General features: G+C 39.6%; 1 protein-coding gene across 8 annotated transcripts in view; it reads right to left on the reverse strand.

Moving 5' to 3' along the window:
* The window catches only part of AGAP1 (ArfGAP with GTPase domain, ankyrin repeat and PH domain 1), a 694,100-nt gene that overhangs the window by 317,336 nt on the left and 359,477 nt on the right, over positions 1-17,287 (reverse strand). For all 8 annotated transcript variants that reach the window (XM_073306802.1, XM_073306800.1, XM_073306804.1 and 5 more), the window contains 2 exons: positions 12,572-12,699; positions 6,847-7,002 (listed from right to left, as the gene is read on the reverse strand). In XM_073306802.1, coding sequence (XP_073162903.1) covers positions 6,847-7,002; positions 12,572-12,699 — 284 coding nt within the window. The remainder of the gene's footprint in view (positions 1-6,846; positions 7,003-12,571; positions 12,700-17,287) is intronic.

Consider the following 17,287-nt stretch of genomic DNA (forward strand, 5'->3'; position numbering starts at 1 on the left):
TAAAAGAACGTAGATCTTAAAATGGTGCGACAATCATGTAATCTTGTTTATTTTATTTCTAAGGTATCTTCCCAATACTGTCCTCCTCCACCTAGATTTGAAAATTTGTTAAGTTTTGAAGTGCTCATATTTCAATTACTGGAAATCAAGAGGTCAGATAGGAAAATAATGCTTACCAAGAGAACACACTTCAGAAACTGCCTATAATAGCTCCAAGGAAGAAAGAGGGTTCTAACTTCTTACTAAGAAACCCTACTACATAAATGTATATATTTAAGTAATGTCTGAATGGTTCAAAATGCTATTAACTACTCAACTGTGTGATTCTATGATGCACCCTTGATTATATCAAGTTTCATTTTCCCCCCTATTTCTTTTGAATGGTTACAAAATAGTAACTTCAAAGTCAACCTAGCAGCCGATGCTGGAAAAATCCAATCTCTTTTGGCAAAGTGTAAGAGCACTGAGAAGCAAACTCTCGAATGGGGGGGGGGGGGAGAAGAGAAGTTTAAAAAAGTCTGTAAATTGTTTTATTACGATGTAAATGAAATACAAGCTCCACCTATTCAAGAATTGTTTTAGGGGCTGGGGATTTGCAGTGTAATTTTGTCTGGCCATTAAGTAAACACAATGAAATTTAACAAATACTCTAGATCCTTGTTCTTTACAGTGAGATATGTGCAAGCACGATGATTTTCTGACAGATTTATTTTATTATGAGAGAAGGATCTGAGAGTCATCCTCCTTAATAACTGTGCTGACAAGTGACAACTTCACTCCATTACTTTCCAATGGGAATATTACTCACATAAAATTCAAAATGGGGAAACATTTTCATGTGAGTTTCAAATCGCCAATGATATATGAAATGAATACACTTGTGGTGTCCAGCATCACAGTGGAGAGCTAATGAAAACCAGAGTAATGCAAGATGCTGCTTTGGATTTTCAATACAGTTAAAAAGAGATGTCAGAATAGACACTGAAAATAGGGGCGTAGACTAGAATCATGTATAGAATCATGCTCGTTTTCCATAGTAGGTTAGCCAGCCGGTGAAGGGATACAAGGAAGGAAGGAAGATCACCCAGCACACTTGCCTTGAGGGGGGAAGAGAGAAAAAAGAGAAAGATTCCAAGTAACAGCATTCTACTGAGCACATTTACCTACCAGGGGACCTGTGCTATTCCTGACTCTATGCGAGTAGGCTAGTTACTGTGGTTCAGGGTTGTGAAAGACATGCCAGGGAATTAAATAAAGAATAACTGAGGCAAAGCAAAACAAGTGGGACGGATGAGATCCAATTTCCAGGATAACGAACCATTGCTTCTCTTCTTTAAAATAGATTTCAGGGAGCTGAGGAAGGTAGCCAGTCCATCCTTTAAAAGGGACATTATTAACTTGATATATTTTAAATCTGATTTAAAAAAGAAAAACGGTTTCTGATGGAGCACACCTTAAGTACTATGTACTGATTTAAAAAAAATCTGTATGTACAATGGTTTTTCTGCTCCCCTATACATCTTTGTAAGGGTCTTTTCAGCAAGGGAATTATTAATTGAACATAAAGGGAAAACAGTGAAAGTTACTGTACACTAGGTGCTGTCAAATGCACAAAGTAAACATAATAGATTTTTTTGCTAGTCTATTAGCTAGTTATAATAAACTTAGCTATTATTTTTAACTATGGTAAACACAAAATTTTCAGACAAATGCAGATTTCAATTTGGAAATGGTTCTTTAACTCATCAAATTGTGCCAATGCGGTACCGAGATCCCTAAACAGTGATACATTTTATATGCTGCAGTATACAGAAACAGAAGTTGACAATGCAGTGGCAGCATTCATAATGAATTCTCTATGTTTAATAGTTTAACTACTCTTTCCTTAGTAGTTCTACTAACATTTCATTAAGGAAGTATAAAAATATAACAAGGAGTCCGGTGGTACCTTAAAGACTAAGATTTATTTGGGCATAAGCTTTCGTGGGTAAAAATCCCACTTCTTCAGATACATGGAGTGAAAATTACAGATGCAGGCATATTTAACATCTAATATTTAACATTTAGCATCTGTAATTTTCACTCCATGCATTTAAAGAAGTGGGTTTTTTACCCATGAAAGCTTATGCCCAAATAAATCTGTTAGTCTTTAAAGTGCCACTGGACCCTTGTTGTTTTTGTAGAGACAGACTAATACGGCTACCCCCGATATAAAAATATAACACCAAAATAATGATTAAACAAACACCACCTTGCACTGGCATTCTATGTGGTCCATTGCTACTTTGGATCAGACACAGCCTGGACAGAACTACAGCGAACCCTAATATCTAAACTTACTATCCTTTCACAATCAGTTATTCAGAATATACTTTCTTTGGTGCAGAAAGTGTTTTATTATGTATGTGTACAGCACCTTCGACAATGCAGACCCAACCCTGATTAGGAAGTCTGGGTATTACCAGAATATCAGTAATAATGAGAAAGAGGTCTAGGTAGGACAACGGCTACACGTACTAATCTTTAAGTGCCACTTCAGTGCTGAAGAGGTAGCGATTTTAATTTAGAATCACTATAGAGTCACTCTTAAAATTGTGCATTATATAATAATGATATATAATATCATTATATAATAATGATATAACTGATAGTTAAGTTCATATGAGAAACCAGATGCTTCTACTGACATTCCATTGGCTGGAGGCTCATTCAGATCAGGTGTGTAATCAGAGAAATAGTTACTATCCAAAGCCAGGTTTTGGATAGGAGTAGTATTAGTCATATAGGTTGAAGTACACCATAGGCAGAAAACCTATGCATATCTTAAATCCTAATATGAGAGCTACAAACAGATGTATTTACTATTAGTGGATGAAATTCAAGATACAAGACACTTGCAGAAATGATGCATTCATTGATCCATTATGCTGTCAATGGAAAAAATAAACACTGCAACAACTCTGATTTCAAAAGTTGATGTATAGCGAAGAGTGAGAAGACCAGTTGCTGCATATACAATAGAATCATAGAATATAAGGGTTGGAAGGGACTTCAGGAGGTCATCTAGTCCAACCCCCTGCTCAAAGCAGGACCAATCCCCAATTTTTGCCCCAGATCCCTAAATGGCCCCCTCAAGGATTGAACTCACAACCTAGGGTTTAGCAGGCCAATGCTCAAACCACTGAGCTATCCCTCCCTGCAATACTGTTACTTGATTATTTTTTAAATTCTTCAAACCCATCCTCACTCTAAACTCATAAATAGGCATGAGGTCACTTCATCCATTTATCATTTAAAACCATTTGGTAGAAGGGTTCCCTTCCCCTCCAATGCTAACTGAAAACTGTGCGGGGGGGGGGGGGGGGGAGGAGGAGGAGAACATATCCTGTCTGACAACCAGTGTCAAGTTTAGTCAAACTGATATCATAGAATCATAGAATATCAGGGTTGGAAGGGACCCCAGTAGGTCATCTAGTCCAACCCCCTGCTCAAAGCAGGACCAATTCCCAGTTAAATCATCCCAGCCAGGGCTTTGTCAAGCCTGACCTTAAAAACCTCTAAGGAAGGAGATTCAGCAGGTATCCCACAATCTATTGCAAAAATTCCCAGAATGTGCAGCCGCAGCTTGGCACCCTGGGATGCTCCGTTACACACTTCTATCAGTATAGGCCGGATGCAACGTTTTGTGAGCAATGTAGCTCAAAGCAGGGCATGTACATAATCGGCTTAAACCAAATCCAAACCTGTTCAGGCCTCTGCTGCAGTCACTCCTCATCAGACGCTGGGATTGGCAGTAGGTGCTTAAGGGAGTTAGGTGCCTGATTCTCATTGGAATCAATAGGAATTGGGCACCTCATTCAGCATCTCGGCCTTAAACTAACTGGCTCTACTCTGAACCGGAGATGAGTCTTTGGATAGTTTGGATCGGGATTTGAACCTCCAGAGTTCAGGGTTTCCACTGAAGAACTTCTCATCCCCATGTTACTTTGTATCTACCTAGGAACCTATTCTACCCTAGCTATATCGTTAACCATGCTACTCTAGTAAATCCTATGTACACTGACACTGTATCTTATAGTTACCTAAGATCCATCCAACTAAACCCTTGCCCCCTGCCAAAAAAACCTTCCAAAACCGTAACTAAGTCAGAATTTTCTTATGTTATAAAACTGCAGTGAGAACTGAATCCCTGTTCCTCACCACAGTACTAATGGAAAAGTATCTGCCATCTATTCACTCAATAATATTATTCCAAGTGGCTAGATAGTTGGCATTAATTCATAGAATCATAGAATATCAGGGTTGGAAGGGACCTCAGGAGGTCATCTAGTCCAACCCCCTGCTCAAAGCAGGACCAATCCCCATTTTTTGCCCCAGATCCCTAAATGGCCCCCCTCAAGGATTGAACTCAGAACCCTGGGTTTAGCAGGCCAATGCTCAAACCACCGAGCTATCCCTCCCCCATGGATCCATGCTTTTACACAAAGTTTTTGTAAAAACTGTAGTATATAGTACTACATAATTAAATTACCTTCCATGTGTCACACAAGTAGATCACTTTAAAAGGTGTCTAAAACTTGGTTTTAAGATTATTTATACAAACTTTTATGCCAATTACCTATTACTGGACAGCAATGAACTTTCATGATTATAAGAGGGGTTTCCCCTCCAAAATAAAGGTTTATGCAGGGCCAATAGTTAAACAATATTAAGTATTATTCAATATCAGTAGTGTAATAGTTAATACAGGGGTTTTATCAATGAAAACGGAGGGTTTTGTTTATTATGACTACAGAATATTTATCTTTTTTTAATAAAAGATTTTAAACTTTAAAATACTTTTTTTTGGCAAACAGATTTTTAGTCAGTTGGCTTATAGCAGACAGAGGTTACTTTACATGTTCTTTTATAACTCTCTCCTTTAAGATAGGAAATGCATAAAAAAACATTTACGCATCTCTTCTGCCTATTCCAGTTTAGGCCATCCTTAGTTTTCTATATCACAACTACTATACATATAATCATCCCCCCTGTATCCTATTCATATTTAGGACAAGAGCAAGCTGGCAGGCTTTTCTAAATGGAGCTGTAACAGTTTTCAATTGTGGAGTACTTTCAAATTTATTATCCTGCATTCAGTTCCTAGGATGACACTGACATCTAGTGGAGTTAATAATTCACAAGATCTAAATTTAAAAATCAAAACAGACCACTTTATAAAAGGTCAGAGCACAATTCTGACAAGCTTTCAGATACCATTATTTTTTAAAATGCTTTTTTCATATCTAGATATTAATCCATTGTAACTTTAACTACTTGTATGACGTTCTAAGGCCTGTCTATATTGACACAACTTTAAACAGATTGTGTAACAGGTTGGTACTACACATGATTTGTGTCCAATATGGTTTATACTCTGTAACCATGTCAGGTAACAGTGTTTTGCACTCATCAAAGGTCTAGGCTGGCACATGGCTGTCTTCTTATAAATAGTTCAGCATACTGTTTTTCTAAAGACCCCCCCCAGCTGTACGTGCAACCAGTCTGGTCCCTCCTTCCTGCCAGCCAGCGTACACCTTCCTACACACAGCTAGCGGTGCTCTGTGTATGTTCCTGGGGCACTCTGTCCCTTGATGAGGCACTATGGGACTTCTTCCCAGACGGCACAGACACAAACACACTGAGGTAGAACTTGACCGACACACGGCTGTGATGAGAAAAGAATGTGTGTGTGGACAGAAATCAACTGTTATAACCCTGTCAGAAGAAAGAAAAGGAGGACTTGTGGCACCTTAGAGACTAACCAATTTATTTGAGCATGAGCTTTCGTGAGCTACAGCTCACTTCATCGGCTGCTGTAGGTCACGAAAGCTCATGCTCAAATAAATTGGTTAGTCTCTAAGACGTCACAAGTCCTCCTTTTCTTTTTGCGGATACAGACTAACACGGCTGCTACTCTGAAACCTGTCAGAATAGAGTTTCAAAACTAAGTACAAAACCACAATTGTATTTGTCTTAGAAAAATGGCACACAATGGAATACTCCTATCACAACCACAATACTAAACACATTAAAATTCTTCAATTATTTACATTTCTCTAAATACTTATGCAGGAACATAGGAACTGCCATACTAGATCTGATTAATGTTCCACCCACTCCACTATCCTGTCTCCTACAGTGGCCAATGTCAGATGCTTCAGAAGAAAATACACATAATTAGGATCTCTCCCAGAATTAAAAGAATGTGATGAAGAAACATGAATTGAGATATTGTATTTTTAAGCCAGTATGGAACAGTTTAGTTTTCTGGTACCATGTATAACTTACCTTGCAGAGACCCCAACTCAGAATTTTCTCTCAATATATACTGGATGCTTCCACAGTTGAAATCAGTAGTTTTTTTTTTTTTTCCTGATCAGTTGTTTTGGACCAGAGGTCCAGAATTCTCATTGCTAACTCAGAAGGTGACAAAACTGGAGAATTTAGGCTTGAACAGAGACACCTGGGAATCAAAGTCATGTATCTATGATATGGAATGTTTAACCTGCTAGGGCTTTATAACATATTGCAGAAGCTTCAGAATATCCTGAACAGAAATTGTTCCACTAGTAAATGATCAGTTTCATAACAGCGAAATACCTGGACCATGCTAGGAAACGTCACTGTGTCTAGATGAGTTTTCCAACATAAAGGAAAACCTCAAAAATCTTCAGACTTTTGCCTTGAAACTAGCAGAACCTTCCTGGTACATCTATTTAGACTAGACTAGCTTGGCTTAGCAGGATCTAAGTTTAGTCAGTCGTCAAACTTAAACAGCAACATTTTCTTCTCTGGGTCACTCACCGTGAAGAGGTTGGAGCGGCGCTTGGACTGTTTACGAACGGGTGTTGGAGTGTTGGCAGTGGGAGGAACATCAATCCGTAGCTCCTTCTGACTGGTGCTTGGAGTTGATGGAACAGAGGAGGAATAATCACTTAAGCTCCCTCCTCCATTACTGGTCTGCAATGATTAAAGTTAGTTTTAACAGTGTTATGCTGCTTTTAAGCAACCTCCAATTCACAGCATTATCTACTTAACCCTCAAATGGAAGAATGGTGTCTTGGCTTACCAAATTAGTGATACCTATCCTAGGAGCACTTGATAGCACTGTTAAACTTTTTTTAAAAAATGCCATTTCCATTCACCTCAGAGAAAAATATGATGTTTCTGCTGCTAAGGTAGATACATTTTCATCTTCCACAATGTGACAAATTCATTTAAAAACTTGTTTCAGTATATTGTAAAGCAATACATTTTTCAAGACATATTAAAAATAAAAGCTTGATTTTCCCACTTCAAGTTTGGTAGACACTTGGAGCCACATTCGCCCCTGGTTATATGCAGAAACACTCTAAGGTCTTGCTTTCAGCCAGAGAGCAGGTACGGATTCCAAGTTAAGTTTAGAGACCTCAAGAGACGCATTTTATGCTCACCCCACTCATGTTCCTACACTGAGCCTTGCATACTAAAGTCAATTCTTTCAAAAATGAGCAGCAATCCATCCAAAAAATCTGAAATGTAAAATTTATATATAACAAAATGTTATAGAAACCACCCAACTAAGCAGAGGCGTTTCTAAATGGAGCTGAGTGAGTGCTACTCCATGGAGATATGCTTCTTCAGACAACAAGAACTGTAGGTAATTTCTTTTCTTCAAAGATAACTAATCCCGTTGGATTTTCTCTCTTGCAGACAAAGTCACAAAGGAGGACTTTCAAATAAAACATAGAACAAAAGCTAAAATAATCTGTAATCAGCACAAAAAAAAAAACCCAACCACAATGAAATACCTTGAACTATGAAAGCAGTGAAATTTTTCTTTAAATTTATGAGGACTAAATTACAACATAAGCAGCAATGATAAGATTACAGTATCATCTAGAAAGTACAAAAGATGGACTCATTTCAATAGAATAAGGACATAGCGAACAGAACTCCAGACAGAGTTGGAGCTTGGGCTCCAACACTGATAATTTAACCCTGGATTCTTGCCTAGATTCTAAGAAAACACTTGGGAAGTAAGTGTAAGCCTGTGTGGCTACTTAGTTCAGAGGTTAGTAGGTAAAGCTGACTTGCCCAGAATGGAATGAGCCTTGACATGATTTTCAAGCTGCAGGCCTCCCAGACAGTAACAATAAAAAATACAATCAGATATACTTTGAAAAGATATGCTTGGTAACATCAAAACCTAATGCATTGTCAAATGAAACAAAAAGCTGGGTGGCATTTTAAGGCCTCCTGTTTGCTCCAGATAAAACCTAGGGACCTTTTCACATCAAGATTGTGGAGTAGTAACTTGCTGGGATGAGCATGCAGGCATAAGATAAATATCTGCAAGGACAACAGGTTCATTGAAGTGTACTGCAACCACCAGCTATGGAAGGAATTTAGGACACATCTGTATGAATGGCTATTCTTCACAGAATATAAGATATGTGTCACCGAAGTCTCATACCATATAATGAAGTCATGCATCTGGAAGATAACCTTCCGCATAATAAATCTGAGCCAACAGTGGCTCAAGATCAGACTGGTTAAGACTTAAATGACCCTACTGCTGTGGGTGGTTAATGAAGTGCCTCACGTTCTGTACAAACCCAACAGAAAAACTGGTCTAACTTTGACACATTCATTGCAGCCAAAAACAATTATCAAACGAACAATGAAGATATTTGTCTTTAAGCTATTCAGACAAATGAAAATTTTGTCCAATAGTTTCCACACGGGCCTTTACACACTGGAAAGCTAACCTTTTCAACTTTTAATCTTCTTCTTTAGGATCCTTTCAAGAAGCCAGATGGCTCTGAAACACCTGCCCAAAGGGCCATTTATTTGGATCATTATCCTCCCCCAGAGCCATGAGGATAGGGAGAGAAATTGTCAGCTCTGCTATTGAGCAGTGCCCTGTTCTGAGTCATCAATTTCAGCCAGCCCCAAAAGATGATGAGTTTCCTTATGGCCATCTCTAACAAGATTGAGAACTGTATCTGCGTTGGCAAACATGGGGTTAATAAGATCAACTGAACCTTTGTCTCTCCCAAGACGGGTTAGGAACTGCTGATGCTGGAGATATTGATGGGAAGGCATAGGCAGTTTTACTTCCATATGAAGATGGCATTTCCAGTGCATGCAGGAAGAGATCTTTTCCTGATGCTTTTAGTAGATACTAGAAGCTGTTTGTTCAGGTCAATTACATGTGATAAAAGATTTAATACACTACTAATCCCCAGTTAAGGGGCCATTCACTCAGGTCCATTCCTGGCTGCTTCATCTGCAGTTACACTTTCCTTCCTTGGCAGGAAAGGGGCCACCAGGAATGCCTTGTGGGACAGAGCCCACACCCACAATGGAAAGGCTTCAGAATATATAGTATGATGTTCTCCTTTATTCACTGGAAACATGGTAATCTGATTGTCTGGTTTGATCAGGCCACCAAATTTTCAGAATATTGTACTAAGCCCCTGAAGGTCCTTGGTGAATCTAAAAATACTCTGATTTCTAGGATATTTACGTAAAGACTTTACACTTGGAGAAACTGAGTGCCCCAAGTATGATGGACCCTCTGCGTGGGCTCCTCAACTGAATCACCATTCAGCTGCTTTTCCCAGTTTGAGTTTGAAGAATCTGGAATTCCAAACCTAAACTGAATATTGTCCCTGAACTGCGATCAAATCAAAAAAGCTCATATATCAACCCACCTCCTTGATGTAATTTGACCATGTACCTTGAGATTACCAATAACCAAGATACAGTAAGACTGCCTCACATACAGACATGCCATGGACACTGCCAATACATCTATGACCATCAAGCCACCCAAAATTTGTAACATGATACTTGCCAATGCCTGCTGGTGTCAAAGACAAACCCTTTTTCTCATACTGTATTTGGGAAGAAAGGACAAGTCAAGTCAAAGCTCCCAGACTCCAGTCACAGCTCCTGTATACTCCCACGTGTCTTCTGGTGACTAGCTGTGGGGTCCGACAATTTACTTTGAACTACAGTGACACCAGCATCCCAACAGTGGCTGGGTTGATCCTTGTATCCATTCCAGGGTGACGGATTATTCAAATAGTACAACGTATTCACTAGACATCTTGTGCAGGTAAGTTGCTATCACTAAGTACTTCATAACAAGCAATGCAGATGCCAGGCCAGAACGGTATTGGCAGCAATGTTACAATATCATGAAATTGAGACTCTCCTATCTGAGAAGCGTGCATGTAGCTAGTTGTCTTCCTCTGTAGCGTCTAGAAGAAATATGGTGACCCCGCAACTCAATTGTTAATTCTTCCCTAGCAGACAGTTAATGTATTCTCTAGATCTAACATAGAACAAAGTCTTCCTGGGTTTTAAAGCACCTGGAAGTATTTGGAATAAAATAATACATAATTCTTTTGATAGCATGGATTTGGGGATATTCTTTGCCAGGACAAATTCAGTTTCCTGCATCTTCTATTATTGAGACAGTAGAGTTTGAGTATATTCTTTGGAGGGTGGGAGGGTAAGCCCACTTCCACAGATCAATGTATGTCCTTTGCCTAAAGGGTTTGTAGTTTATAAGCAAAATGTTGCCTTTGCCAACCTGTCACAGTTTACAGCCTGAAACCACCACACCACAAAAGTCCAGCCAGTTTCAGCCACAGCCAGTGACCACCACACATCCAGAGTATTGTCAAGGAAATGGCTTTTTCTCCACTGACTCTGCAAGACCTAGGCTGCAATGAGGATGCTACCAGACCTTCAGTAACCAGCCCAAAGGACAATTTAAGGGCACTGCAAATGTATTTGACAGTGGAATTTGAGCCAGATACTTACCAAGCCCAGTCCTAGACATTTTCTAGATAAACAAACTCACTCAACTACAATCTTCCCCCAATAAGGTCCAGGTGCCTGCTCCTCTCTATATATCTTGCAGGCAGCCTTTGGGGTGTGGCAGGGCTTCTCCCTCTTAGTAGGGAGTTGCTTTACCATTTCTTCCACCAGCTGCGGATACTGGGGCAAAGGAGAGCAGCATATACATGCCCTGTCACAGGCACACAATGAAGCTCCATAAAAAACCAGTCTGAAAATATCCTGGTGAAAAGACAGCTGATGTGTCCAACAAAAATGAAAAATATTTAGTCATGGCATTTCATTAATGGGGATTAACGAAAGGCTCTGTCAACGGCTACAGTGGCCGAAAACATTTTATGAACTGAATCCCATCGCTGAGCCAGGACAGCATCTGACACTGCTAATGGCAGCAAAAGAGGAAGTGACCAGGCAACATGGATACCTGACTGGTGTGGGAGGGAGAGAGAGAAAATGAGACAGAGGCACAACTGTGGGGCCTCGAAAGGTTCAAAATATGAGCCCAATGGCAGCTCTCACATAATCTCACATTAGGTGGATGGACATGAGTGGAATCCAATGAAACATACACCTTTTGAGAAGTATTTATTCTCCACCTTTCAAAATGATTAGAAAAAAAAGAAAAAGAAAAAAACAAAGTTAGAAAGAAGCAGTAAATACTGCAGAAATATTATGAATATTATGATACTGTTCTTAAATATCTCATAATTTTTAATTTATTTTTCTCTTGCCTTTCATACTTGTATCAACATTGAATAGTGTTGTGTTAAGCTGAAAAAAGCAAGGAAACAATTAAACTTGCCTATTCCTAATGTTCCTAAATATTTCAACAGAATGGAATTTTCATTCAAAATGGCACCAAACAAGATATTACAATAATAAATATTGTAAGACAATGTTGCACTATGTTCACAATCTATTTTAAGATCTTTCAAAATATCAGACACAGTAAGTACAAGAAAGATTATAATGTACACTTTTTGGAAAATTAAATTTAGATACTAGGGAAAGATACACTAGCATACAAAGTATGGGACTGTTACGAGCATTAAATGTTATGCAGGTATCCAGTTTGTATACATTATAACATTGATTGCAAATTAGTAATGTATTTCAGCATAGAAGGCAGCAGTTTAATTTTTTACCTCGTACTTTCTGGCCGTCAAACAATTTACTGCAATGTAAATAATTCAGCAAACATTCACAGTAATGTCACTAAAGGTGTATGGTTTCAATTGAGCACTGGGGAAATGGGTAATAAAATTGAATGGTGGTGCCAAATTTGAGACTGAAGTGTGTTAACTGTTGAAATGTACCAACTACTGTTCAGTGTATGATTAAACCAGGGCAATGACCAAAGCACTGTAAGCTAATTAAAAAAGCAGAACAGCAAATCTTGTGACTATAACAATCCCTCCACTCATACCAGCAGGCTGGAGAACATAACCAGCATGACCAAGAATTGTTTTAAAGCCAATTCCCAATAAAAATGTTTTGTCACAGCAGTTACTTAAAGCAAAGTCGAGCCAATTACGAACACACTGTTTTATACTAGAGATCGCAGTAAGCTTTTAGAAAAATCTAACTGCTGACAAAGCAGCAAAAAAAGTAATGGCTTTAAATGCACTCTGACATTCTATCATTTTCTTTTCAATGCAAGCATTCCATTCTGTACCTGGCTGATATGTACAGCAGAAACCTGGGCAGAACACACAGACGAGTGACTTGGAGAGTTTGGTAAAGATTTGCAGGGGCCTATTGAAAGCTGCTGTTTCTTCCTTGTTGCCACAATCTTCTGGGCAACTGAAACAAAAACAAAAAAAGAGATAATCATGTAAATGATTAAGCAAAAGTGTAGGCTTCAAGGTATCACAATTCAAACGTGTACAGAACACAGACAAGAACACAGGCAGGAAACAATTCTAAACTACTAATCTTCAAGGTCTGAGGTCCTAAAATCAAAGCTATTACTTCAAAAAAATCTAAGCTGGCAGACTTTATTATTTTGTTTTTCTGTGGTGTGCTCATCATTGTATCCCTCTGCATTTATTTCAGTCAATGGATATTTGAAAGTCAGCTTCATTCATCTAAAACATAAGGGAAACTAGAAATTCTTACCCATTTCTGAAAATGGGTAGTGCTTCAAGGGTTCTTATAACAAAGGAAATGTTAGCGCATGCTAGCTGCACTGAGTATGGTTTTGGCTTGTCTACACTTGCAAGTAAACAGACAAAGGTAGGGTGTAAATTTAAAGTGCAATAGCTATTCCTGAATAATTCCACGAGTTTACACTCTTACTCTGAAACAAGAGTGCCCTACTCCATTCTGCTAAACACAAACAAGGCACTCTTGTTCTGTAACAAGAGCGTCCACACATGGAGTTATTCAGGAACAATTACACAGGAACCCATCACGTGGAGACAAACCCTTAAAGAATCCTGGTAAAAACACCTTTGTTATGCTTATAACACACTGGTGCAGGGTTACTAATTGATAATGGGTATGGAAATTTCTACTATATGTGCAACCCTAAACAGCACAGAATTCTCGAAAATTCACTGTTAATACCTGAAAACATGAGATGCTCACTGTATAAACAATATTTACATAATAAAACACAGTATCACTCCTGTTTATTAAACCAGTTTTAAAACAGGGCCACCATATACCACTAACTATGTCATGTTATCTTATGTAATTTCACCTTTTCCTGTTTATTTCCTATGGTAACTAAATTATTTCATTTGAAAGAGGGGATTAAAGGACAAATTGTTACAGAATATAGCTACAGAAACTGCTCCATAATGAACTATAACCTCACATATGTTGTGAAGAGGTTAATATTTCTTCCTATATGGGGAAGGGAAGGGAAGAATGGGGAGTGATTCTGAGTAAAGTGAAAACACAGTTTCTATTTATTTGGTTTTTCAGCTGGAATTAAGGAAAGGAAAAGGAGAAACCACTGTTGCCCTGATTTTCATAGGTGCAAAAAATCTAGAGCTCCTACGAACTTGAATGAAACTTGGGGATCAAGAATTAGGCCACGTTGGCCAGTCAGCTCCCTGAAAACCACCACCTGTGGCCAGGAACCAAAATTTTGGAACCCCTGCATTACTATATTAAATAAATATTCATTTTAAACTATTACAAAAGGTTAGTCAGTTGGAATGATCACTAGCTACTGTGTCAAAATGGGAGGAGAGGTGGAAGGGAGAGTGAGAAAGAGACTTAGAACTTCCAAAAAACCCAAATGAGGTCAGACACATAACGAGCAGTTATTTACGATGTACCATAACTGAATTTTTCAAGATGTGTGGTCGGTACTCAACTGTGTGTGCACATGCGCTCCATGCACCTGAGACCAGAAGACTTTTTTGCTAGCAGTGTTCATTGCTCTATGCCTGCCCCCATCTCCTCCTTGTATGCCACTCCAGTTCTTTCTCTACAATGAATTGTATCCAAGATCCAAAGCAGAGGGGAAGAGATAGTGGAAAATATATAGCAACCAAATTTTTTGAAGAACTCCAGTTAATATACAAGGTAAGTAACTATGCTTTCTTCTTCAAGCGAATGCAACTGACAGTAGGATCAACTTGCAGCAAGGAGGCCTGTGCTCTAGTATAATATCACAGCAGAGGAGCGTTTGTCAACTCATAACAGGAGAATGCACTCTGACATCCACCTGTAAAGCCTTTGGGAGGGGATTGCTTCCCGTCTCATCAATTCTGAGAAAGATATAAATAGTCTAGACGATTTTTTACATAGTTTTGTTCTTTGTAGGTAGAACGCCATGGCTAAATGGATGCCCAAGAAGTGCGATGCAAACATATGCACCGACAACCAAATCGCGGCCCTGTATCAGAATATGTGACCCTGAGGATGCCGGCGTTCTTGTGGAATGAGCCTTCACAATGGCCGGAGGCAGGATCCCTGCTTGCTCATAGCAGGCTTGGATACAGTCGGTGATTTAGGAAGAGATCCTTTGAGCCAACACCAGAAGGCCTTTCATCCTGTCCGCTATCACAACAAAAAGCTGCATTGATTTGCGAAATCTTGTCCTGTCAATATAAAAGGCTAGGGCCCTTCTTACGTCCAGAGAATGCAGAAACCATTCCTCTTCTGACTTGTGCGGTTTCAGGCAGAAGACTGGTAGAAAGATATCCTGGTTGAAATTGCAACACCACCTTAGGCAAAAAAAGCTGGGTGGGGACACAGCCGGACCTCGTCCTTGAAGAAGATGGTATAAGGAAGTTCACAGGTTAAAGTCTGAAGCTCAGAAACCCTTCTTGCTGAAGTGATCACCTCAAGGAAAGCACCCTTCCAGGAGAGTAGCAGAACAGCCATAATGCCAAAGGCTTGATGGGTGGCCCAGAGAGACTAGACAGAACCAGTTGGGATGGGTCACAAACCTGTGGATAGAGCCTTTCCAGCCCTTTGATGAATCTGCCTGTGATTTCCTGTGCAAAGACTGACCTGCCATGGTTTGGGGGATGGAACACTGAAACTGCCGCCAAATGGACCTTTCTGGAGGACAGTGATAGGCCTTGGAGCTTTAGATGGAGGAGGAACTCTAGGACAGACTGCAATGATACCTGTGTCAGAGAAAGGCTTCACTCGACTGCCCAACATGAGAAGTGTTGCCATTTGGCCAGGTAGGTTGCCCAGATAGAGGGTTTTCTACTACCTAGCAAGACCTGCTGCACATGCTCAGAGCATGTCTCCTCCTCTGGATTCAACCACACAACAGCCATGCTGTCAGATGTAGGCCTGAGAGGTTCGGATGGATGAGCCTCCCTTGATCCTGCGAGGTCAAGTCTGGCCTGAAGGGAAGAGTCCACGGAGTTGTGACTGCTAAGTCTAGAAGCACGCCATCCAGCTCTGAAGGCAGTGCATAAATAAGGGTGGTAATACTGTGATCCCCTTAAAATAACCTTGTGACCACACCCCGCAACTTCCTTTTGGGTCAGGACCCCCAATTTGAGAAACCCCGGTCTCCCCTGTGAAATCTGTACAGTATAAGGTAAAAGCACACAAAAGACCAGATTTCATGGAGGGAGACCAGATTTCACGGTCCGGGACGTGTTTTCCATAGCCGTGAATTTGGTAGGGCCCTAACTCTACTGTTTACGAAAACTAGCTTTTTATTTTTCAGGCATGTACACTTTTGGAAGCCTACATGTCAAAATGGGTTCCTTCTGAATCCATACAAGCTACAAAAGGGAATGCTATGGCTCACTTCTAAGCTCCACATGGCAGAAAGCTGGGGGCCTGGGAAACAATGTGCTACAAAATGCTGAAGGGCAAAGAACCAGAGACCCTGGGGAGTGGTGAGAACCTTTGGAGCACGCATGTTCTAAGCTGGCCCTGCAATTTTTAAAAAAAGCAAACAAACTTTATTAAGTGTAAATTAAGATTATTACTAGGTATGTGTGGTGAGGAATGTTCTAGCTTTTTTAAAGTAAGGAAACGAACAGTTAAAGGGAAGGTAAACAAATATTCAAGTACAGTCATACTTCAAGCATTCAAACAACATACACATGTAAAAATAGCACATCTTACACACACACAGGCACCTGCCATTGATCAAACAGGGTTACACACACGACACCAGTTTTAGACACTTTTGAAATCATAAACTGCAAATGAAAATGCAATACATTCTAAAAGACATGTTGACTCCTTTCTCTCCTCTATGGTTTGATGGATAGGCTAGCCTCAAGGTTTGCAGCTCCCTGGGAATGTAAAATATACTGTTTGGCATAATGGGATTTCCGGTGCATATGTGGAGGTTAGAAAAAGTAGATTAGTTTTTCCTGCCTCATTGTGGAATTATGTGTTGGGGAAAGGTGATATTGGACCATATCTGAGGAATAGGATGGAACTTATTGGGGGTCTCTTGGCTACGGTGAGCCGTATTCTGAACAGAAAAGGGTTGGACTATGTTTGTTTTGGTTTGCCTTGCTGATAAAGAGTGTGGGAAATGGAGGATTGTCTATAGGCCATATCTATTTGCTGGTTCACAGTTTGAGGGATTTTTATGCCCCAGACAAGGTAATGAGTATTGAGACTCGAAATGGTATACGAGGCAGGGTGGGTGAATATAACAAAATTATTGGTCTACAGGGTAAGGTGAGGCAAGAATATAAGGGCAGACAAAGTTATTTTTTTTAATATACAGTGTAGTATTTTATACACACACTTATTTAAAAAAAGACTGTATGAACTGTACATGAACATTTAGCTGCCTTCACTTAATTTGTTCATTTCCATACTTGAAAAAATACAGGTGGGTCTTCTGTTTTTAATCGTAATAGCTCTTGTTGTACACAGTTGCCACCCTAACTAAGTTTTTTGTCTGTTAGTACAAAAGTTAATTTCAAATACCATTCAG

The sequence above is a fragment of the Lepidochelys kempii genome, chromosome 11, assembly GCF_965140265.1.
Source record: "Lepidochelys kempii isolate rLepKem1 chromosome 11, rLepKem1.hap2, whole genome shotgun sequence".
NCBI classification, from domain to species: Eukaryota; Metazoa; Chordata; order Testudines; family Cheloniidae; genus Lepidochelys; species Lepidochelys kempii.